Raw genomic sequence first — 25,547 nt, 5'->3', positions numbered from 1 at the left:
TGTATGAACATCTTCACTCTGTTCTTGAACTTTCCAGCCTTCTTCTTAACAGAACATGTGTGAGGGTTGCATGTCATTTCATTCAGCTCAATCAGTTCAATTCTGGTCACATCTCTTTTTCCTGTGAAGTGAATGAGGAGCGCCACACATAAACGTGAAGAGAAGCATGCTGCCATTTACTGTTAAGACAAATGACTTCTAGACCCTGCTTTCTTCCAGATCCCATTGTCACCTTATTCTACTCTCCTCCAATACTGTAGCCACACTGGGCTTCTTGCTGTTCCTCAGACATACCAAGTCTGATTCTGCCTCAGGGCCTTTGCTCTGGCTCTTTCCCCTTCTTGGAAAAAAATATCCCCCTATATCTTTGGTTGGCCAGTTCTATATTACTAATCTTATGGTCTCAGCTCAAGGTCTTCTTCTCAAAGAGGTCTCTACTGATTATCCAACTGAAGTTACTCCTTGTATATGACCCTCTGTCATTTTCTGCAATGTATTTAATACTGTCTGAACTGGCTATTTGTTCACTGATTCATTAGTCATGTGCTCTGTCAGAGTGGAGTTTGCATCTTGTTCGGCATCTAGAATAGAGCCCACATCATAGCAGAAAATACATGTCTGCTGAATGTGTCGACTGGATTATTTCCTTGGACTCCTGTCACCTTGGGAGATGCAGTGAGGGATCCATTCAGACTTCGCCACTTCCCTGTTCTGTCACTACAGAGATGAATTTATTTCATCCTTCGTTAATAGATATCATCTATCTCACATGTGTGTTATGACTTAAAACAAGATCATGTCTGAGGGAATGTTTTTAAGCCAGTGAAGATCTAGGTAAAGTGAAGTAATAGTGTTAAAGGAATCATGATCACAGCTTAGAGTTAGTGCCAGGGCCTGAGTAAGTACTTTCTATGCATTATCCGACTTCATCCTCACAGCACCCTTATTTGATCTTTATCCTGAAAGCGGAAACTCTGAGTTAAAGTTAATTCATTTACAGTTGCTGAAGCAGGAAGGACGCATGCCCAGTTCTGTCTGACTCCCCTGGGGGCCTAACCATATGAAATTGTGCTCACAAATTGACATTAAAAATATTTTTATGTTCTAAATGATGTTAAATGGTCACTTAATTCATTCTTTTGTTTCTTTCCTTTTTAAAGATCCTGACGAATTTGAGCAAATATATGAGCCTCTGGATGTCAAAAGTAAAAAGATTCATGTCGTGGACAGTGGCCTCACGTTTAACCTGCCATACCCCTTGATCCTGAGACCTCAGAGGGGAGTTGATCTTATTATCTCCTTCGACTTTTCTGCACGACCAAGTGACTCTAGTCCTCCGTTCAAGGTAAGGAGTATTTATATAGCATTCCATTACCAAGCATGTTCTTTTGAATGCCTTGTAGATGCTTTGGTCCTCTTTCCTCCAATTTCTTATCCGTTAACCTGTTTTTCTACATTATTGTGAATCATTTTTTAAAACACAGATGCGATTCAATCACTTCCCTTCATAAAGAAACTTGTAAAAAGAAAAGGAGAAAAAAAGAAAAAGAGAAAACTTGTAAATGATTTCCCATGGCCCACATTAAAGTTCACAGTCTTAAGCAGAACAAGAATTATGCAATGTATCTGAAGTTCAAGGAAATTAGGCTGAGATTTGGATGTTAGCACGTAAAAGATAATTAAAACCATGCATGGGGAGTTGTACTTGGAGAAGATGACATAAAATACTATTTTGAAGATTCGACAGCAATTCTCAGGGGGAAATAATGAAAATCAAGGAAGTGTTCAGTGTTGTGAGGATCAGTTGAAGATATTTAACAAGGAAGTCTTCGGTGAACTGGACAAAGGCAGTTTCAGTAACATTGGGAGGGTGGAAATGGTACTGCAATGACTTGAAGGAGGAGTGGAAGAAAAGAAAATGGAGATAATCCTGTAGACTGTTCAGGGAAGAAGGCGATGTGCTGTATGTGCAAGAGGTGGGGAACAGGAAAACTGTGTATATGGAGAGGTGGGTTGTTAATGGAAGAGACTTGAATGTGACTAAATGCCAATGGTGGGGAGGCCTTAGTGAAGATGTTGGAAAATGGAAAGATGGCATGTATCATAGGGTCACAGCCCTTGGAAGGCTACATGGGTGAAGAGTGCAAAGGAGATACAAAAATACAGGCAGAGAGTAATATAGAAACGATGATATTGGGGCAAGAGGGGAAGAGGAAGATGATGGTTGTGATGGAAGGTCACTGTTAGGCATAGAGAGGGGAAGTTAAGAAAGTATTCATCTGATGACTTCTCAGTTTTATAGAAACTAGAATTCATTGTTATCTTTTGAGAGTGAGAGGGTGGAAGTGGTGGAGCCAGGATCCTGGGGAGAATAAAAGTCTGCCTCTGAAGAAATGAGAAAAATTTCTGAACAGGCAACATAAGTTGCTTAGCAGCACTGTGGCCTCTCTCAAGTGAGACCACGAATGTTACTGTTTCCTCCACCTGGAAACCTCAGACTTTCTTTAGACACCTCTCAAACTTTATCTTTCTTGACCTTTGCAGATAGAGTTTCAGTATGAAGGACTTAGTAGATTCTTCTAAATATGGCAATTTTCATGGTGTATCTGTATTTGTTACATATATAATATACATATATATATAGTGAACTCCTTGGGAACTGGAACACTATTTTGAATGGATGTTTTGTTTTAATCATTTGGCCAAATGTGTGGCCAAAGTGTGAATAGGTCATTTTTTTGTGCGTGAATGAATGAAATGCTGTGAGAGTGATGGAGTTATTATCTCCCAACCAGGAAGAGTCAGTGATAACCCAGGTCAGCCAGAAAGAGTCAGTGATAACCAGGTCAACCAGGAAGGACCAGTGATAACCCAGGTCAACCAGGAAGTCAGTGATAACCGAGGTCCTCTGACATCTGCTTTCCTTCCCATTATTCTATGATGAAACTGGTCTCAAGACTAATAGTAGCTATCATAACAGCTCTTTAATATATACAATCTCATTTTTAAAAAATACTTTCACATTTGATATTTTTTTAGGCAGTTACTGGTATTCTGACAAGAAAACAAGGGTTGGTGAGATGAGAAATTTCATCATATGAACAAATTAAATAAGATAATGGGTGAACAGGACATAGCCCAGGACCTACCTAGGAAAGTGCTAGTTAAGAAGTGGGCAAGCTGGACCAGACTTCAAGGCTCCAAAAGGACAATCTAATGATCTTTCCCCTTTACAAACTGCCTCCTTTGAACACATTGTACATGTATTTTTTTTCTGTGCTGTGCACTCTGTGCAGCAGTTAATGATAAACCATGGTTCTTGATGGCCAGAACATTTTAGCTTTCTTGGGGGAAAGACTTACACACAAGAGTCACTTGGAAGGAAAATGAGCAACTTACTGTTAAATAGTTACTTGGTTTTATATAAGCATGTGTGTTATGGGAGATTCATATAAGAATAGATCGGTGTGTCTGGGAGTAGATGAGCAGGGAAATAAATAGAACAGGACAAAAATGGCACAGGGATGGTAGTGACCACATCTGGGTAGATGGAGTGATCTGATCAGAAGTGATAAATATTAAGCTCCCATTAGGAGGGTTTTAGAGCTGGATTATAAGAAATAGAGAATCAGTGAAGAGTTTGCAGTTGACAAAAAACTTCATGAAATTGGAATTATAGGATGATTAATCCCACAGTGGAAAGCAGGACGAATTGGAGAATGGAGAGCAAAAGATTAAAATTAAGAGGAATTTACTACAGGGCACCTGGGCGACTCAGTCAGTTAAGCATCTGACTCTTGATCTCAGCTCAGATTCTGATTTCTGGGTCATGAGTTCAAGTCCTGAATTTTAAGAAAAATTTTAAAAAATTTTTAAAAAGAGGGATTTATTATAATCCAGATATAGAATAATGAAGTACTGTACAGCACAGGCAACTAAGAAAGCCAAGAGCTGGATTTGATGACCCATGAGCAGCAATGGGGAGGTGAGTTCCAACGGATGACTCTGAGATGATAGCTTAGAAGCTAGTTCTGGAGGTGGAAGACACTGTATTATTCATTTCACCAATGGGAGTGTAAAATGTCAAAGCCATCATTCTATACAGGAATCACAGCTCTACTACCTCATGAGTTAATATTGGAAAGGTTTGAGGATATCACTTTGTACCTCTAAAAAGAAGCATTGTACTTTGTTGTAGTTTTAAAATGGACTTTGATTATTTCTAATTAAAAAGAATATATAACTACTGTAAAAAATTTGGAAATTTGGAATATATATCATTTCTGTTATTCATAATCAATAGCTGCTATTTTATCATTTTCCTTCAGTCTTTCTTCTCTGTGTGTGTGTGTGTGTGTGTGTGTGTGTATCAGGATCATATTCCTTTGCATTCTGCTTCTTCTTAAAATTATATTGTGAGCATTTTCCTATGTTGTTAAATATTTTTTTTAAGATTTTATTTATTTATTTGACAGAGAGAGAGAGACACAGCGAGAGAGGGAACACAAGTGGGGGGAGAGGCAGAGGGAGAAGCAGGCTTCCCGCTGAGGAGGGAGCCCGATGTGGGGCTCGATCCCAGGACCCTGGGATCATGACCCAGGCCAAAGGCAGATGCCCAACGACTGAGCCACCCAGGCGCTCCATTAAATATTTTTTTAAACATAATTATAAACATAGCGTGGTATCTCTATATGTGAATATGGAAGAATTTTTTAACAATGTTCTGTTTTCAACTTTCAGATTATTGCTATCTTGTCACTTTCTTTCTAATGATTATCCTTGCACGTGAATTTTAATCACACTTTTTAAAAATTTTATTTGATTTTTTCAGTGTTCCAAGATTCATTGTTTATGTACCACACACAGTGCTCCATGCAATACGTACCCTCCTTAATACCCACCACCAGACTCACCCATCCCCCCACCTCGCTCCCCTCCAAAACCCTCAGTTTGTTTCTCAGAGTCCATGGTCTCTTGTGCTTCATTTTCCTCTCTGATTTCCCCCAATTCACTTTTCCTTTCCTTCTCCTAATATCCTCCATGTTATTCCTTATGCTCTACAAGTAAGTAAAACCATATGTTAATTGATTTTCTCTGCTTGACTGATTTCACTCAGCATAATCTCCTCCAGTCCTGTCCATGTTGATAGAAACATTTCTCCGAAGAAGACATACAAATGGCTAACAGATACATGAAAAAAATGTTCATCATCATTAGCCATCAGGGAGATTGAAGTCAAAACCACATTGAGATACCACCTTACTCCAGTTAGAATGGCCAAAATCAGCAAGACAGGAAACAACATGTGTCGGAGAGGATGTGGAGAAAGGGGAACCCTCTTACACTGTTGGTGGGAATGCAAGCCACTTTGGTAAACAGTGTGGAGATTCCTTAAGAAATTAAAAATAGTTACCCTATGACCCTGCAGTTTGCACACTTTTTATTAATTGCTTAGGTTGGAGTGTGTGGGTGGCACAGTCAGTTAAGCATCTATCTGCCTTTGGCTCAGATCATGATTCCAGGGTCCTGTGATCGAGCCCCATGTCAAAACAGGGTTAGGGTTAAGCCTCCTTCTCCCTCTCCTTCTGCCCCCACCCCCTGACATGTGCGCTCTCTCTCTCAAATAAATAAATAATTTTTTTTTTAAGTTAAAATATTCACAATATGACAGAAAGAGAAAAACATTTTGCTTCAGTTTTTTCCCTTTGCTTGTGATAGTTAATAGTTTGTCATGGTTATTGTATATTCACGTTTTTAGACTTTTTAATTGGATTATTTGTATTGCTGCTATTCATGAAGAAGTATTACTTTATATCTTAAGGATATTAAAGTATGTCTTATTTTTGCAAATATGATCTAATGAGTCATTTGTATTGTGATTTTTATTTCTGATGATTTTAACATTTTCAGTATTTATGTAGTCACTTCTTTCACTGGTTTTACTCTTGAAATTCCTATTTAACAAGATCAGTCCCATACAGATTGATACTTTTCTTTTCATGATATTTTAAAATATTCTAATTCAATATTTTTCAATACATTAGGTGTATAATAATACAGTCCCTCAAAGACTTTTTAAACATTATTTGTGATGCTTCCTTTATCGCATTACTATGTTATTAGCGTAGAATGCCTAGATCTGTTTTGTGTTTAATCTGTTGTATTCCATTGGTTCATCTGACGATCTGACAATTCTTTTCTCAATACCACACTGTATTTTAATAACTATAACTTTATTATGTTTTTACCATCTTAAAGTCTGCAGTCACTCCGTATATAGAGAGTTACAGATTCTGTAGACATTTCCAGCTGTGCAGTCTCATAGATGAGCTTTAGAATTATTTAGTCAGTTCCTTTCATCTCACCCTTCTTTCCCATATGTATATATTTCCTTTTATTACTGGTTTAGTATCACATAAAACCCATTACCCTTGCATAGTGAATTGTATTTTCAGAGACTTAATATACAGGAAATTGCAATATATTATATATGACTTTCCCCCCCAAAAATGAACCTCAGAAGGTTCAAAGTGAACAAAATGAATTTTTCAGGCTCACTTGGAATATTTAAAATGATTTTTTTAAACTAATGAGTGTTATGACTGTCATTATAAAATATGTATTTCTTTATGGATCTGAAAGATTACCCAAATATAATTTTTTTAGAGAGAGGAAGGGGTGAGGGGCAGAGGGAAAGGGAAAGAGAGAGAGAGATTTTTAAGCAGGTTCCACGCCCAGCACAGACCTGACGCGGGGCTCAATCTCACAACCCTGAGATTATTACCTGAGCTGAAATCAAGAGTCGGACACTTAACCGACTGACCTGCCCAGTGCCCCCCAAATATAATTTTTGAATAGATAAAGACACTACATTATTAATGCTGAAGTAGGACACTTATTTTATTTTTTATTGTTTTTAGGATACTTATTTTAGATAAAATGTTTAAAAGTTGATGAGGAATCTACAAAAAGGTTTTTGAGAGGAGTGGGGGGAAGCTCCAGTGTAATAACAGGATTTTATTAAGTCAATTAAATAGTGAATAATTTTCTGTTTTTGAGAAATACGAATGCCATGTGTATTAAAAAGAGCAGAGCAAAAATGCTGGACCAAAAATTAAAACCATATGCTTTATTTCACAATTACTGATAAAAGCATTTCATAAGAATATCAAGTCTCAGATTTTGTCAGGGAGATATGAATGATAGATATCGCGGCTTTTGATAACAGCAATCACAGTTTTTAATATATCTGTTGTAACTGGCCTTGGAAACTGATGACATCACTATCAGTAATACTGGAGGAGGGCTTTCGTTTTGTTTGGTTTTTGGTTTTTTTTAGATTTGTGAGCACATCTGGATATAAAGAGCCTCATTATTCTAAATAATATTATTAGTAATCAATTTAAGAAGAGCAGCTCTATGTTTCATTTTGTCAAGTTTCTTTTTGTTAACCCTTTGATACCTTAGATATATGCCATGCAAATTTATTTCACCATTAGGGTTCATCCAAGGAGAATTCTAATAGCATTTATCTTTAATGTTGGTCATGAATATAAGCAGGGTCTTCCTAATTAAGTCTGCAAAAGAAACAGACTGTGATTTTAGAAAAAATAAAACAAAAAACATTTTTAAGAAAGCTTTGGCTCTGGTGAGGAACCAGCAAGGAGTATAGGAATTTTCAGAGTTTACCACTAGAGTTTCTTTTCTTTTCTTTCTTTTTTTTTTTTTTTTTTTGGCTTTACTAAATTTTATGGAGGGTACTAGATTAGAATTATTATGCCATAGTAATGTTATTTTATATTAGGTTGCCATGTATCGAACATAAATCTAACTCAGTTTTTCAGTGCTCTATTAAATGCTTAATGAGCAGAACAATGGGTTCATTTTCTTAAAAAATGAAAGAAGGAAAGAGAAAAGAAGAGAAGGAGGCAATGAGGGAAGGCAAAGAGGAGGAGGGAAGGAAAGAAAAATTGGAGATGAGCTAGTCTTCACAAATGATGGAAGTAATGTACCTACATTGACTTCATCTCTCTCTCTTTCACTTAAGGCCAAAATTCCATCAAACTCTCTCTCTCTCACACACACACACACACACACACAAAACAGAAAAAGAATTGTATTTTCCCACACAAACCCGATTGATTTGTGAACATTATGGCATGATCCTTGTGTTAGAGCCTCTTCAATATGATTTACTTCTGACTTGTGTTTTGGGTCGCTGCCCCATCATGGTGGAAAGGTCCAAGTGTTAGCTTTCCGGGCATTGATCCACCATGGCTGATAAAGGGAACTGCCTGTTTGCTCAATGCAGCATTTACAGATTTACCTCAAATATTAGTTTCTGAGGGCTGCCATCACAAATTACCACAAATGGGGGGAGCTTAAAACAACAGAACGTATTCTCTCACAGTTCAGGAGGCCAGAAATTGAAATCAAGGTTTCCTCTGGGCCACCCTCCCTGCAAAGGCTCTGCAGAAGAATTTGTCCTTGCCTTTTCCAGCATCTGGCAGATCCAGGCTTTCCTTGGTTTATGGCTGCATAACTCCAGTGTCAGCCTGGACACTGCTCCATATGGCCTCTCCTCTGTGTGCGTCTTCTTATGAGGGTATTTGTCATCGGGTTTATGACCCACTCATATTACCCATGATGATCTCATCCTCAGACCCTCAGCTTAATTACATTTGCAAACCCCTCTTCCAAATAAGGTCACATTCATATGTCCTGCGGCTGGGTAGAGGAGTAAGAACATGAACTTCTCTTTTGGAAGGCCCCCACTGAAACCACTACACCTGTATCGGACATTAAGGATAAGATGCCTTTTGATGAGTAGATATACCCAAGATTACATTCTCTACATACTTTTGTGAAAATATAGTAACATCTTAGTGAAGAAGTAACAAGAACTATAAAGTGCCATGTAAATTCCATTATTATTATTAAATATGCAAAATTATTTTCACACCTGTTGCATTATAAAGTTCTTAGATCCTAATACCAGCATACTTTTTATTGGAAGTGATGATGACCATACCCACAAAATACTGAATTCTAAATTGTAGTTTCTGTCCCATTGTATCTTCTATTACTTGCTTCATTTTTTTAACCCACTTTTTTTTTAAGATTTTGTTTATTTGACAGACAGAGAGCATAAGTAGGCAGAGAGGCAGGCAGAGAGAGAGGGAAGCAGGCTCCCCGCTGAGCAGAGAGCCGGATGTGGGGCTCATTCCCAGGACCCTGAGATCATGACCTGAGCCAAAGGCAGAGGCTTTAACCCACTGAGCCACCCAGGCGCCCTTGCTTCATTTTTTTAAGATTCGATTTATTTACATATTCACATGCATATTTATATTTATACCTCTTCCCAATCCAAAATAGACTGTAAATATTGAGAAACATCATAGAAAGCACATTCCCTAGGTGTGTGCAAAGGAAAACCTCATTTCCTCTTGAGAAAATCTAAATTGTATACACATATATATTATATAAATATTTATATATTTTAAAAATACATATGTATATTTATCCATATGTAAAAATAAATAAGATGGCATGTATATGCCACTCATGCTATAGTTTGAATATATTTCTGTGTCAGTTAGACTGCTTTTCTTATCCTTCACAGTGTCTTAGTACTCAGAAATGAGTACATCCTATAAATTATCAAGGGTGAAGGGTACTATTAAATTTTTATCTCCACAGAAAATCATTTTAGTACTGTATAAATTTACCATTAATTAGTTTATGGAAGTCTGAAGTGTCTGAGGTGTCCAGCAACCAAAATGGACGCTTACGCTAGGCATATCGCCATAACTTACGAAGCAGCCGTGTTCTTGCTCATGGCATTCTTCCAAAATACCCCTTTCAAACTCGTCTGCCCTAGTCATAGTCTGGGTCATTGTTTCTCAGTCTTTACAAACAGAAATGAGACATTAGGAAGGAGGTAGTTTTTCCATCCCATAATCACCGTCTCTACAGTCATCAGTTTTTAACCTTTTCCACAGAAGGATCATATCAGGAAAGGGAAAGTTTCGATCGCTTCCTGATTCCAGCATGAGATATCTATCTAAAAATAGCTTGGTCTTTTACCTCACGAAGTTCCCTTTTCCTCTTTCCCCACACATCCACACATGGTTAGTCATCCTGAGTCATGTTTGTAAACACTAGAAAGCTCTTTTTTTTGTCTCATTCTCACGCAATTGATCTACAGTATGAACTTTTGGTTTTATTTTGGTGTTGAATAATCTTGATTGAAAAATTGTGAAAGTACCAGACAAGAAATAAGCTGAATAATTCAACTGAACAGGAAGGAGCTAGTGATAAAAGAATAAAAAAGGAGCTAGTGATAAAAGTTTCCTTAAATTTCCTCATATTTCAAACTAGACTATATATAAATATACTATATAATAAAATATATTATTTTTTAGTAAAATATATTTTTCCTACTAGTTTATGCAACTGCTTTAATATACATTAAATCCTTTGTTCTCCCAGATTTTTATTGTAAATGGTACTAAGAGTTGATCAATGTAAAATTCACAACATTCCAGAAGCATCAAGAACAGTGAAAGTGGGAGACAAACCATAAGTGACTCTTAATCTCACAAAACAAACTGAGGGTTGCTGGGCAGAGGGGGGTTGGGAGGGGGGGGTTATGGACATTGGGTAGGGTATGTGCTATGGTGATTGCTGTGAAGTTTGTAAACGTGGAGATTCACAGACCTGTACCCCTGGGGGAAAAAATATATATATATATATATGTTTATAAAAAATAAAATTATAAAAAAAAAGAACAGTGAAAGTTCAATGTATATTTTTCTATAAATTTAAGGTGCTGTTTAAATATAAATAATATTGTTAAATATAAATTACTGAGTTTTAAAAAACACATTATCTCGTTTAATCCTCATAGCAATCCTGAGGAAGATAATGGTATTAACTTTACATGCAGTGATAGAAAATGAGTTGCTGAGAAATAAACAGGTAGAATGTAGGTGAAACGGGGTTGGGAGCATACTATTTCAGGGATAGTGAACAGCCTGGTCCTTGTTTGGTTGATTGGTTGGTTCTTATGATTCCCATGGTGCCATTAGGGGAATATCACTACATACACACTACAAAATAATTTCTTCCCTGTTGACTTGTGGTGGCTATACAGTGTGTCTCAGACCACCCAGCTAGTAAATCAAAGTGTCTGTGTTTGAGGTGGGCCTTTCAGACTCCACAGCCCAGGCATGAAGCCATCCCTCGCATCCTCTGCCTCTATCATACTGTATGATGAAATCTATTATTTATCTTTCCCATTGATTTATGATCGTCCAGGATTCAAAGACAGCCAAGTTATGCCTAGAACATAGCAGGTGTTTAGTAATATTTTTTTTTCAGATTTTTATTTATTTATTTGATAGACACAGAGAGATCACAAGTCAGCAGAGAGGCAGGCAGAGAGAGAGGGGGAAGCAGGCTCCCTGCTGAGCAGAGAGCCCGATGCGGGGCTCGATCCCAGGACCCTGAGATCATGACCTGAGCCGAAGGCAGAGGCTTAACCCACTGAGCCACCCAGGTGCCCCAGGTGTTTAGTAATAATTGTAGAATGAATTAATGTACACTCGGAGGAAATAGTCCACATGTACTGCAAATCTCATGGTGAATACTTTTTTCATAGTATTTACTACGGTTTTAAGCAAAGGAGTTAATTGATTATTATCTCTCACTCACCAGGCTTATAAATCCCATAATGACAAGAGTTTCACTCATGGTGATGTCCCCACCTCTTAGCGTTGGAGCTTTGATTTGCAGCTAATGGTTATCAATGAATAAATAGATGTGATGACAAAGAGTAGTTAAAATAACTTTAGATCATAATGATCATTTCCCTAAAACCTCGTCGCTATGGGAATTTCTCTGTACCTGTCTCTCTTGCTTTTTCCTTTTCTTTCCTTACTTTTCCCTTTCCACCTCTTTGCCTCTCTTCATTGACATTTATTTATCAAACTTCTGTATAGAAGTGATAGGTGTCCAGCACCATTCTAAATACTGCACGGATATTATTTTATTCTAATGGCAATCATGAGATATACATTATTATTATCATACTCATTTTATAGTTGAGGCTATTGAGTGTGGAGGCATTAAGAAACATGCCCATGGTCCCACAGCTTGCATTTGAACTCTGGCAGTCAGGCCCCCCCAAGTCTGCCCTTTTACCACTGAGAGTCTGCTTCTTATTTTTCCTACTACCCCTTAAGCTGTACATAAATATAAATGAGCTGTATTTATGGCATCTCTCCATATTGATTTATGCTTCCTTGTTTAAATCTAATACTGTATGTGTATGCTTACCCACAACATTTGTCAGCCTTGATGCAGAAATAAACCTAAAATCTCAGTGGCCAACAACAAACATGTATGTTTCTTGGTCATGTTTCATGTCAGCAGCTATAGATGAGCTGCTGTCACTCTGTCTAGGTGTCCTCTCATTCTGGTGGATATGTATAATTCTCATACCGGGAAGGAAGCTAGTAGGTGGAAACCATCACACCATCTGCCACGCCCATTAACTAAACTCTTGGTTTCCCTGTCTGGCCCATTCTTGGTCACTACACATAGAACATTGTGAGTCTAGAGGCTAAATTCTTTTCATAAACAGAAGCAAAAAAAAAAAAAAAAAGATTCAGAGTAATTCAAATATATTTGTATACATAAAATTTACTACTTTCAGTTGGTTGTGTTGAGAAGGTATAAGTGAAAATTCAGTACCAGGGTGTTCCTCATTTTGTTTCATCATTCTTTGACTCTGAAGGGTTAAAAAGTGTTCACATGGCTTATAAAATAGCCAGAGCCCTAATTTTTTTTTCCTGTAACAATTACATCACTATAATTACATTCAGTTCAATTCATCAGTAAATTTTCACATGCCTTCTATGGAGTGAGCTCTATGCCAAGAACTAACATAATAATGAGTTTGTTTATAGATTGCTTTTATGATTTTTTTTTTCAGATTAATGAGCTTCTTGAGAACAGGGTCATTATTCATTTTACAAGGAGCACATTGCTAGCACACAGTTAACACCTGATGAATATGGAATGATAACCAGCCCAAATGAATAAATGAAAACTGAAAATTCCCAAATGCATCTTTACCTCTCCTCCACAGGAACTTCTGCTTGCAGAAAAGTGGGCCAGAATGAACAAGCTCCCCTTTCCAAAGATTGATCCTCAAGTGTTTGATCGAGAAGGTCTGAAAGAATGCTATGTCTTTAAACCCAAGAATCCTGATATGGAGAAGGATTGCCCAACTATCATCCACTTTGTTCTGGCCAACATCAACTTCAGAAAGTACAAGGCTCCAGGTACGTGGGGGAATAAATTATATTCTGTAAAGTACAGATCTGGTAAAGGAGCAAGAGTCGTATTAAGTAGGTTTATAATGGCACTTGCTGTACTCGCTACTACAATTCTGAATGCTTCCCTTACCCTGATAAATAGCTACTATCCTGAGACCTCAAGTACTTTCCCTCTTTCTCCCTCCAAGATTCCCTGCATTCTTCATAATTCAGAAACTGATTCGTCAACAACTGGCTCAATAAAAATCTCTAGGGCTTTACTCAAAACCTGGGCTGATGTTACTTCTGATTAATTGGAACCCTTGACTTAGGGATTATTAAATATTTTGAAAATTACCCTTGCAAGGGAGCCCTTATTTCAGAACAAATTATGCAAAAACTCTGGGAACTTTAAGTGACCACAGGATTAATATAATCCAACAATACAACATAGATAGTCATTTCAGATTGTTTCATTATATTTCACAGAAAAAGAGAATCATGTTCAAGGCATGGTTGTCCTGCTTTATTACATCCAGAGTCTATAGATTCTTCTATATCCTGGAAAATACTGATTTACAAAAGGAGATCTAGAGATTGATGGGCGGATACTCAAGGCCTAAAAATCATATTATCCTTGGACCAGAAAGTGCAGTTATGACAGGAAAGATATGAAAGATAGTTATGGTAGATTTGACATGGGACGATGGAGAAGAAAGGGCTCTTCCAGATGGTGATGGAAGACAGAGAAGGGAGGTTATTACAAGTCATACTTCAAAACAAGAGAAGGAAGAATTGGTGGGCATTTTTAGTTACTACTGAATAGTAGAGTACTTGAAACCTAGAGAATTTTCTATCAATTTTCTATCTAATTTTCTATTAATTCTCAAGGAGAGACTGCATATGGGATTCCTGTGGCATGAACACAGTTAGATAATGTTTTGGTTTGGATTCCCCCAGAAGCAGATTCCAGGAAAAGAAATCAAGTGCAGACTGTTTATTTGAGTGGACCTAGGGAATGTTACTAAGGATGTAGGGAAGTGATAAAGGAAGGTAGACAACAAAAGATGTGTCAGTAAGCCAACTACCATGAGGTGCATTTGATCCTGTTGAAAAAGCCTAGGAAATGGAATAGAAACTATGTTCTAGAATCATCCTTCCTATTCATACCACAAAAGGCAAAGGAACTGGGGTATTTATATCCTAACTTCCTAGAGTCTTTGGTTTACTGCTGCCTGGGGGACAGTGTTATTTATCAGAATTTACATCCTGCTGCTAGCAAAACAGCCCCCCCATCCCTGTTGCAGGATGGGGTAGAAAGATGCAGATGCGGGCCATTGGAAGTTTCCCAGGTAGAACACCTGGATATCCCAACCCAGGCAATATAGCTGGGAGCATAACAGTCTTTACTACAGATCCCATGACCCCAGTGGGGTCTCTCTATGTTATGTTTACAGCTATTTGTATGTTTTCTTCCTTGGGTTTTAGAGATATTTTGCTGTTTTCAAAATTACACCATTTGAGACTCTTTTAATATTTAGGTGTTCCAAGAGAAACCAAAGAAGAGAAAGAGATAGCGGATTTTGATATTTTTGATGACCCTGAATCACCATTTTCGACCTTCAACTTTCAATATCCAAATCAAGCATTCAAAAGGCTGCATGATCTTATGCACTTCAATACCCTGAACAACATTGATGTAAGTATCTCCTGTGATCATTGACAATGTCACATACTTCCATATCACATGAACATAGCAATACCTTTTTAATTCATTAAAAATAAAAATAACATTTATGATCGATACCACCCAAATCGTACCATTTTATTTTTGTACATTATTTTATTACTCTCCAGAAGAACACTGTAAAATTCACAAATAAGAAAAAGTAATCTCCTTAAATTGGCAGAGTGCATATTTTGTATGATTATTTGATTGAAGGATTGGTTAATACTCAGCTTCTTTCCCAAGGTATCTGATGTATTCATCATCTGATAAAAATAAGTTATGAGTAGGAAGAAAAGTGATAAAAAGGAAATATAAGAGTGGGAAAGTGAGTATAACCAGAAGTGTAGTTAACCTGCTAAAATATCACAGGTTTTCATAGATACACTCATGCTTTTAAATGCCTTTATTTTTGTAGGTCTTGGGAATGTTGCCAAAAGTAGCAGCCTTCCCATTTTTAGCCCATGAGATAACACATACACTTTGCATTAGGAACTTCAGAAACAAGTCATCTCTTCACTGAGGTCATCCCTAACCCCACTATATCTGCTACTAAGATTCCATGACTGTGTGAAATTCTGTAATCTCTAACTCACCATTTAAGAACACTGTTGTGTGTGTAACAGGAATCATGTTGGCTTATAGTTCCAAATTGCAGTGTCTGACAAATTATTATCCATTGTGAAAGCCCAAGTTCATTAGCCTAGCTGGATTTTGCACATTTAAAAAAAAAAGAGTAAAAAAGAAATTAATTGGAAAGGGAAACGTGTTGTATCTGATTTGCCAGTCTTTTTGATACTTTACAAATGGGGCCAAAGAAAGCGTAATATATGGATGAGGGGTCTGTGTATATGGGATTAGTTTTCTAAATATATTTTTTCTTTTTTCTTTTATCTTCAATCAGTAGTCATCTGGAATCGATATGCTATGCTGAAAATTTAAAGAATATTAAGAGAAAATCAGTATTTTAATCTATGATTTATAGGGAGTGAACAGACATTCTCAAGATAGAGATTTGTGTTTTATAAAAGCCCATGTTGTCAAAAGAGAAATAAGGGGTAATATCAGAAAAATCCTATTTCTAGTATGAAACTAACAGACTCAAAACAATGTATTCCTTGGGATGAAATGTACTAAACTCGATCAGTTGTCCTCAAATGGAAAAAAAAAAAAATAGACTGTAGGGATATATAAATATCCTCTTGGACTTGGAAAAATAAAAGGATACATACATATATATATTTTTTTATCTGTATATGTACATATCTGTGTATATTATAGATGAGTGTGAGTGGATAGATATCTATATCTGTAACTTAAACAACTACATTTTTCTCGTTTTTTTCAGTTCTGGTTTATATAAAGCCTGCTAAGCTGTTTGCTATAAAGAATGATATAATTCTATTTATATATTCTTCAAAGTAGTTTGATTCACACATAGAGGAAAAAGTAAAAGCTCAAGCAAAAACAGACTGAATTCCAAAATAACTCACTCATCAAACATTAATTAATAAAGCAAGATTTGATTGCATCCAAGAAATTCTCTGGCATAGCATGTAGAAGCAAGGTCAGGTCATGGGCTTTATATCTCATTTATATCTCAGATGGACCACGTGTGTGACTTGAAATAAGCTATCTAGACTTTCTGGGCCTCAGTTGCCTCATCTCTGAGATAGGTGTAACGGGACCTGTCATGACAGCAAGAATGAATCATTAGATGATGTATGAACAGTCAGAAGCCGCTTGATAAATGGGAAACTTACCTATGTGTGTCTATTCCCTATACCAGGATGGATACACCCCAAGACCTTTGCAAATGCCCAGAATTAATAATATAGACAAATCTGTACAGGTAATAGCAGCGGAGGCAGTAAATTTTGGGGGCTGAAGGTGGCATGAATGAATGTAAGCTTGCTCTTAGATTACATGACCATTGAGACTTGTGTTCAAGTGATTCGTGTGTGTGTGTGTGTGTGTGTGTGTGTGTGTGTATGTCTGCATGAGTGTACATCTCATACCCAGGTAGGAATTCCAGTGTTCACTGATATTTTGTCTCTTTTTTGATGACCCTCCCCAAACCCTCACTTTTAACCAAGAAAACATAATTTATCAGAATCAAAAGCTTCTTGATAAAAGACCAACAAAACTGCCAGGGTAAAATGCTAAAGAGCTCATTAGGCTCAGTCATTAGCTAAATCACTCATTCCCACACCATTTGAATAGAGTAGCTTACTAATTCACACCTCAGCAAGGCAGCTAATGTAATCACTTGCCACAGGCTTGTAGACTGTGAACCCGGGAATATAAATTCTTCTAATGCAGATCCCCACCACCAACTCCAGAGAAGACGGTTTTCACGTTTGTGGCTTAAGGCAAATTTTCATCTTCAATTAACATTCTGGCTCAGTGTTTTATTCTGAAAAGGCCACCCTGTCTCCCACAGCTGTGTGCTTCTGTTGCTTTATTTTCTCCAGAGATCCTAGCTGGCCTGCTTGGCTGACCCAAAATTCTCATTCATCTTTAGAGAATGTTCACTCTGTTTCTGCTCCCGTCCTGACAGCAGCCTGGGTTTCTCGTCAGCATCAGGTGTCCACACTTACTCAGTCCTCCCAAATTCCTTCTCACTGACCATTGCCTCAGTCCTTTACAGTGGCGGTATTTAATGGCGGTGATGGGGGGTGGGGAGTGATGCTGGTTTGTGTATGAGTGTTTTAAAAAACGTAACATAGAAACATAGAGTGACTTACACCAATAGACATGTGGTATGCGGGAAATGCAGGAGCTTTGGAGTCAGACCAAATTGGGTGTTCAAATCCTTGCTTCCTCCCTCTTGGCTGAGTAACCGTGGACACTTTGGCTAACTTTTCCAAATTTTCCTTTCCTCTTTTGTAAGGGGAAATGGTGATGGCATATCTTACAAGACCAGGGTGAGGATTAAGTAAAATAATATAATTTAAGGGCTTGGCATGTAAGACATACTCAACAAATTGAAGCAGCTAATATGATAATGGTAGCAATTATTATCAGTGTTCATATTGTCTTCTGCTTTGACTTATAAATTTGAAACCCTTTAAAAACAATAACTGGCCTTATTTACCTCTTGTATCCTCCAGAGACACTCATCACAATGCCTGGCCCCTAAAAGAAACATGCAATAAAATTTTCGTGAATGATTTTTAAAATGCCATTGACTTGTTGGCTGAAATTGTTGAAGAGTTCGAGGGGATAGGGAGAAGGGGTAGCAAGGATGCAGGTCTGTGAGTTGGAGGCAGGATTTCTGACCACATAGACTCTACACCGTGTATGCCTGGGCACGGAGTGTGGCTACATGCTCTCCTCATAAACCACCAGCTTGCTCTGGAGAGAATGTGGCTCTGAGAGCTCCTTTCCCAGGACCTTGTTGATGCAGCGCTCACAGGAAAATGTCCTGTTAGGCAGTCCCACTCATTCAGTTTGTTAAATCAGTAGGCACATCCTAAGAACAGGTTATGTGTTGGTTTATTCAATATATGCCAATGGTTCATAATAATGAGCTTTTAAAATTCCTTCTCAAATATTTTCTATAAAGTGTTAAATACTAGATGCTAATTAAAATAAGGAAAAGTGGGGTGCCTGTGTGTCTCAGTCAGTTAAGGATCCAACTCTTGATTTTGGATCACGTCGTGATCTCAGGGTCGTGAGATGGAGCCTCACGGTGAGCTCCAGGTGAACTCCACGCTGGGCATGGAGCCTGCTTACGTTCTCTCTCTCCCTCTCCCTCAGCCCTTCCCCCACCCCTGCTTGCACTCTCTTTCCCTCTCAAAAAATAAATTAATTAATAAATAAATGAGGAAAAGTATATATCCAGAAGTACTGGTACTTAATTCTTAATTTATTGATATTTCATCTCATAATAGCGTTTAGGTACAAGTTAAAGTTTTTATCTTTTAAAAGTCATTTAGAAGCTTATTCTATATCATGGCCTAGTATGTGAGGCCCAAATTCATCTATCTTTAATGTTGCCTATAATCTCTTTCCATCTTACTTATTCATTAATTCAACACGTATGTATTAAGTATCTCCTATGTCAGGCACTGTTTTAGTAACTAAGGATACACTCATGCAAAAAAGAAAAAGAACATAAGCTAGGTATTTTTTCCTCAACTGTTTAACACTCAAAACTAGCCTCTGAGGTAGGTATCTTTATTTATAGGTGAAGAAACTGAGTCAAGGGTAATGGAGGTCGTCACACAGTCATGTGGGGAGCCAAGATGGGATTGCTGGTTTTTCCCTCACTTTTGAGCCATCTGTTTTTCAGGCAGTCTTATTTCCTACTATTTTCCAAACACAGTCTCCTTTCTAGCCAGACCAGTTCCCAGATGCTTCCTACACATACCACGATCTCCCACCTTCAGGCTTTTTACAGGTTTGTCTTTCTACTGAGAGTGCTGCGATCAAAACTGACAAGACTAATAAGGCTCCTTTCATGACACTTAAGTTTTTTTGGTTTGGGGGTTGGTTTTGTTTTGTTCTGTTTTTTTGAAGATTTTTAAAATTTATTCATTTGACAGACAGAGATCACAGGTAGGCAGAGAGGCAGGCAGAGAGGAAGAAGTAGGCTCCCTGCTGAGCAGAGAGCCCAGTGTGGGGACTCAATCCCCGGACCCTGAGATCATGACCTGAGCTGAAGGCAGAGGCTTAACCCACTTAGCCACCCAGGCGCCCCAACACTTATGTTTTTTTGTTTGTTTGTTTTTTGTTTTTTTTTTAATTTTTTCTTTTCAGCGTAACAGTATTCATTGTTTTTGCACCACACCCAGTGCTCCATGCAATCCATGCCCTCTCTACTACCCACCACCTGGTTCCCTCAACCTCCCACCCCCAGCCCTTTCAAAACCCTCAGATTATGGACTTTGAAAAACACTTATGTATTTATGGGAAAGGCAGACATTTGCTGGCAGATTCTTGGCAATTTAGACTGGAATATCTTCTTGTATTCTTCTGTATCTGTAATTTTTATTCTCTTTCAAAATATGTGATAACTTCCTCATTGAGGTCATTTTAAATTTTCTGTTGTGGGAATTCAGTATTTGCTTGTGGGCTGCTTCTAACCAATCTCATGTCTCTAAATTTGTTCCTTTTGGGGAGACGATCACATTTTGCATGTTTCCTTTTCTTTTTCTCTGCCTTTCTCACCGTAGATTGAAAGAGCCTGGACCAACAGTTAGGAGGCTATGGAAGGGCACCCCTGAAGGATGACGTGGGGGGGTGGGGGGCAGGAGGGTTAGAGACGTTTGAGAGAGGAGGGCTGTTGTAGGATACCACAGAAGGGAAGGATTTAGAATCTCAATGAATTTCAGGGGGGAATGAAAGAGGAAATTAGATATAAACACTATTGAAGGTTACACCTAATATTATTTAAAAAATAGGAAGATTCAAAGATAGAATATTGCTTCTTTGGATACATGGAACTGTACCGTGTATCATGCCGGGTGGTTTGGGTTTAGCACTGATGTGGGACTCGGGGTAGCCTCTTCTGTTTATATTATAGAATTAATAAATCACAACCAATGGCTATGTTCTGCAGCAATTCGAAAAATTGGGCAAAGGTTTCATAGTGTTAATGTGCCACCTAGTGGTTCAACTTGTGCATTCTAATTGCATACGATTTGCGGTTTTGTTTTTGTTTTGTTTTGTTTTTCAGTTAATAAATACAAATGTTTTCTTTCCTTCATAATAATGGCGTGTTTACTAGAAACACCTGCCAAGGTCCACTTACGAGAAAACTACTAGTTCATGGTATTGATATTGCTGAGGTTTTTTGTGCTTATTAATTCATGATAAAGAAATTGGTAGCAGTCATTATTAATATAATTCCCCCGTGTACATGTGTTTATATATTTTAAAGCTTTTTAGATATTTAGAAAGTGAAGAGTTGATTTTTATTTGACTTGGGTATTTCTCTGCAATGAGGGTTCCTGTGTCTTGTGTTGGTATGGTGAAGGAGAAACTAACTGAAAACTTGCTGACACAGTATGTAGAAAGCAAGGAGATTATTAAAAGAAGATGTAGTGGGGTTGGAGGGCACCTCTGTGGCTCAGTAGGTTAAGCATCTGCCTTTAACTCAGGTCATGATCCCAGGGTCCTGGGATCAAGCCCTGCACACTAGCTCACTCGCTTTCTCTCTCAAATAAATCGATAAAATCTTAAAAAAAAAAAAACTGTATGCCTGGGGCAAATAGTACATTATATATTAATCAAAATAATTTTTAAAACAACGAAAAAAAATAATCTTAAAAAAAAGTGTAATAGGACACATTTAATAGCAGGATTGATTTCCTGACTTTTACCATGTAAGTCCATAATTGGATATACGTTGTGTGTTTATTTCTAGTAAACTTTATAGCCTCATATCCATAGTAAAGCTCCTGCATTTTCATACATATGGTCAGTTTGAAAATAACAACAATAAACAGATGCTAGTTGTGGAGCGTTTCCTAGGTGCTGGGTGTTGTACAAAGTACTTCATATAAAGTGTCTCTAATCCCCACAAAAACAAAACTAGTATTGTTATTCCCACTTTAAAGAAGACAAAACAAGTTCAAGGATTTCAGCTAATTCCCCTTGCTCTCACATAGCCAAGAAGTAATTATGCCTGGATATTCTTGGTCAAGGTCTCCTTCATAGGTCTGAAGGGGCTCACCATATACCTGCTTTACTTAAAAGACTCCCTAACATTTGAGCCCATAAGACAGTTATAAATACATACATATATGATACTATGTTTTATTATATTTATTCTCTATATATAATTTTAAAAAATCATAAAGCAAAGAGGTGTCACATTTCTGTGATAAATCCCTCTTTCCAGAATATAACTGTTTGTTGTTTAAAGTTACCATTAGGGAAATAGATGGGCCTGCCCATCAGGTCCAACATGAAGTCACAGAATATTAGTTGCATGTTAGCACCACCCAGGTCACGAATCTCTCTCCTCCTGGCATTGAACCTGGCTTGCCTGGTGACACTAGATGTGGATGGGGGAAACCACTCTACACATCTCCAGGGCAAAGTGAGCCCCTCTAGATCTGGATGTGAGGGGGCCTTGGGTCCTAAGCTGCTCAGGTTTGCCAAGTATGGCAGAGGGCTGAAACACATGTGGATAATACCTTAATGTCGTTTAACAATCCCTAGGGTAGAGAATAAAGGGAATTGTAAAATAGTCCCTGTGATTTTCTTCTGTGCTCTCAAACTTCTAGCTCATTGATTAAGATGAAATCCTATAGTCGTGTCCTAGGGAATGGAGACTTCGTGATTTTGAAAGCGTTCCAAATCAGAAAAAGAGCCAAGATTAATATACAGGCCTCTCTTCCAAAGCTCTTTCCATTGTTTTGCAACAACTGCTTCAACCAAATTCCAAATCTTGCCTTCTTTCCAGAAGTTCTTAACTAGTTTGACGTCACACCAGAAGAGGATTATGATTGGAATAGCAATTCTTAGAGGTTGTAGTCACCATTAATTTCAGTACCTGTGAAAATTAGTCTGAATAAGAAAGTCATCATCAATAAAATCACAAAGTGTGGTATTTTCTAGATAGAGAACATCCATGTTTTATAACTGTTTGTTTAGCTGAGAAAGCAAGGCAATTCGTCAGCAATGCCTTCTTTTCTCATTAGGCTTAAAGAAGGTCTTCTACTCCCCTGTGGCCCCTCATTTCTGTTTGTCTACTAACTGTAAAGAACATAAATTCTACATTTAGTAGTTACTTATTTCTTCCCTCTTATCACCTCCCCCATTCAAAACCAGAATAAATATAAATTTACCAGGTTACACACAATTTATTTCCAATTTTATCAGCACAAAATCCAGAACATTCCCAGAATAGTTCTTTCTCTGGCTGGAGAAGGAAGACCGTCTGGATAGGAGCTTAACAAGAGTATAATGGTGGGATGTTGGATTTACATATACACAAGCATGACTTAGAGATTTCTCTATTTCAAAAAGAAAACTATAATAAAAAGATCAATTAGATTTTGTTTTGACCAAATAAATGTTTACATGAGTTTAGAGCAATGCTAATTATACATCCGTTCTGTCTATTTGCAGGTGATAAAGAATGCCATAGTTGAAAGCATTGAATACAGAAAACAGAATCCGTCTCGCTGCTCTGTTTCCCTTAGTAATGTGGAAGCAAGACGATTCTTCAACAAAGAGTTTCTAAACAAACCTGCAGCATAGTTTGTGCAGTGGGAAGTGCAGCAATTTCTGATGCTGAGGCGGTTTGAAATTCCATTACAACTGGATTTAAAAGCACAGTACAGATCACAAGAGACTGGCTGGTACTCAAAGTTGCAGTTATTTAGCTGTATGAGAATAATATTGTTACAAATTTGTTAGGTTGAGAGATGATGTGATTATGTAAAAATATACTCAGCTGCGTTTTCTGTCGGTATAGATTTCCTGATGCAAATGTAGGGACATATACTGTAATTTTAGATATTCCTCACCAACTAAATATTTTAAAAAAATATATTTTCCTTTTAGAATATTTAACAGTTCCGTCTCAATAAGTACGACTTTGCATTGTGTAAAAATGTTATTCACTGACTGGATTTATTCAACCCATGAGACAACACTATTTTTTATTTATATACACATATATACATATATGAAATAAATACACCCATATGCAATTAGCATGAGATAATTGAGTTTGTTTATTTTTAATGGAGTATTGCATTGTATTGTATTGAGTAGCTACAAAAGATTCTCAGACTCATGGTTTTCAAACACAAAAATTGTTAATCCTAAATGGTAATGTGAAACTTAACATTTTAAATCATGGTTATTTTTCTCAAAGGAGAAAGCATGTATATTTTTTTTTTTTTAAGATTTTGCTTATTTTTTGACAGAGAGACAGTGAGAGGGAACACAAGCAGGGAGAAGGAGGGAGATGCAGGGAGATGCTCCAAGATCCCCTGGAGCAGGAAGCCTGATGCTAGGCTCAATCCCAGGACCCTGGGGTCATGACCTGAGCCAAAGGCAGACACTTAACAACTGAGCCACACATGTATCATTTCTTGAACAAATGCTTCATCTCTGTTCAGCAAGTAGAGAAAACAAAAATGTAACCTCTTCTAGTTTAACATTTTACTTTGAGAATATGTTGGACTGTTTGTCCACCAGAGAGCAGTTGACGTCAGAGAAAAATCCAGAAGAGTAGCAAGGGCTGTATCTACAAGACATGTCTTAGGGACAGTCTATTCTGTATGACTGTGGTTTCAATTACCATTGAACAGCGAAGGTTCAGGGTTGGCATAAACATAAGGAGAAACTAACATAGTAAGGAAACTTACTTATCCTCTTTATTGTTGGTCACCTCCACTGAAATGTAAGGTCCTTGAGGACAGGTATTTTTGTCACTCTGCCCACTGCTACATTCCCAGATCCTGCAGCATGTCTGATGGCCTGTGGTGGGCACTAATTTGTTGAATGCATAAATCAGCCAAGGAAAGAATGAGCTTTCAAGTGTTCCCTTCTTTAGTGTTGTTTGTTGTCTTTCCTCGTATGTGTAAATATGAATAAAAGGTGAGAGGAAAAAAGACAAATGAATAGAGAGGTTAAAGAAAGGTAACTCAAAGAAAGAAGAATGACTATCCAATCATCTTAGCACCATTTATTCAAGAGACTGTCTTTTCGCCTTTGAGTATTCTTGGCCTTGTGAAATATTAGTTGACGGTATATATTTGGGTTTATTTCTGGGCTCTCAATTCTGTTCCATTGGTCTATTTGTCAGTTTTTATACCAGTACCGTACTGTATTGATGACTATAGCTTTATAGTATAGCTTGAACTCAGGAAGCATGATGCCTCCTGCTTTGTTCTTTGCATTTCTTTGGCTATTTGGAGTCTTTTGTGATTCCAAATAAATTTGAGGAGTGTGTTTTCTACTTCTGGAGTCTTGATAGGGATTGCACTGAATCTACTAATGGTAGATTTTGGTAGTATTGACAGGATACCTTTCTATTTACTTCTGTCTTTTATTTTTTTCATCAGTATCTTGTAGTTTTCAGAGTGTTGGTTTTTCACCTCAGTTTAATTTATTTCTAAGTATTTTATTGTTTTGATACTACTGTAAATGGGATCAATTTCTTTTCTTTTTTTTTCCCCAGAAAATCTGTTGTTAATGTGTAGAAACACTACTGATTTCTGTATGTCAGTTTTGTATTCTGAAACTTTATTTTGTATACAGCAGTGGAATTCATTGATTAGAGCTTTTCTTCTTTTTCTTCTTCTTCTTCTTCTTCTTCTTCTTCTTCTTCTTCTTCTTCTCTTTTGGTTGCGTCTTCAGGATTTTCTGTTTATAAAATCATGTCATCTGCAAAGAGAGACAGTTTTACTTTTTCCTTTCGAGTTCTGATACCTTTTATTTCTTTTCCTTGCCTGATTGCTCTAGCTAAAACTTCTAGTAGTATGTTGAATAACAGTGGTAAGAGTAGACACATTTGTCTTGTTCCTGAT

The 25,547-nt window shown here is 37.4% G+C and overlaps 1 protein-coding gene across 1 annotated transcript in view; it reads left to right on the top strand.

Annotated features, from left to right (window-relative positions):
• Positions 1–23,729, top strand: part of PLA2G4A (phospholipase A2 group IVA) — a 159,598-nt gene extending 135,869 nt beyond the window's left edge. The window contains exons 16-19 of the mRNA XM_032862608.1: positions 1,161–1,345; positions 13,154–13,349; positions 14,864–15,021; positions 23,134–23,729. Coding sequence (XP_032718499.1) covers positions 1,161–1,345; positions 13,154–13,349; positions 14,864–15,021; positions 23,134–23,265 — 671 coding nt within the window. The 3' untranslated portion in view covers positions 23,266–23,729. The remainder of the gene's footprint in view (positions 1–1,160; positions 1,346–13,153; positions 13,350–14,863; positions 15,022–23,133) is intronic.
• Positions 23,730–25,547: the final 1,818 nt, after the last annotated feature.

The sequence above is a fragment of the Lontra canadensis genome, unplaced genomic scaffold, assembly GCF_010015895.1.
Source record: "Lontra canadensis isolate GAN:19392208 unplaced genomic scaffold, GSC_riverotter_1.0 scaffold24, whole genome shotgun sequence".
Lineage (NCBI taxonomy): Eukaryota > Metazoa > Chordata > Mammalia > Carnivora > Mustelidae > Lontra > Lontra canadensis.
The sequence above is the reverse complement of the archived record's forward strand: the minus strand, read 5'-3'. Positions and strand labels throughout refer to the sequence as shown.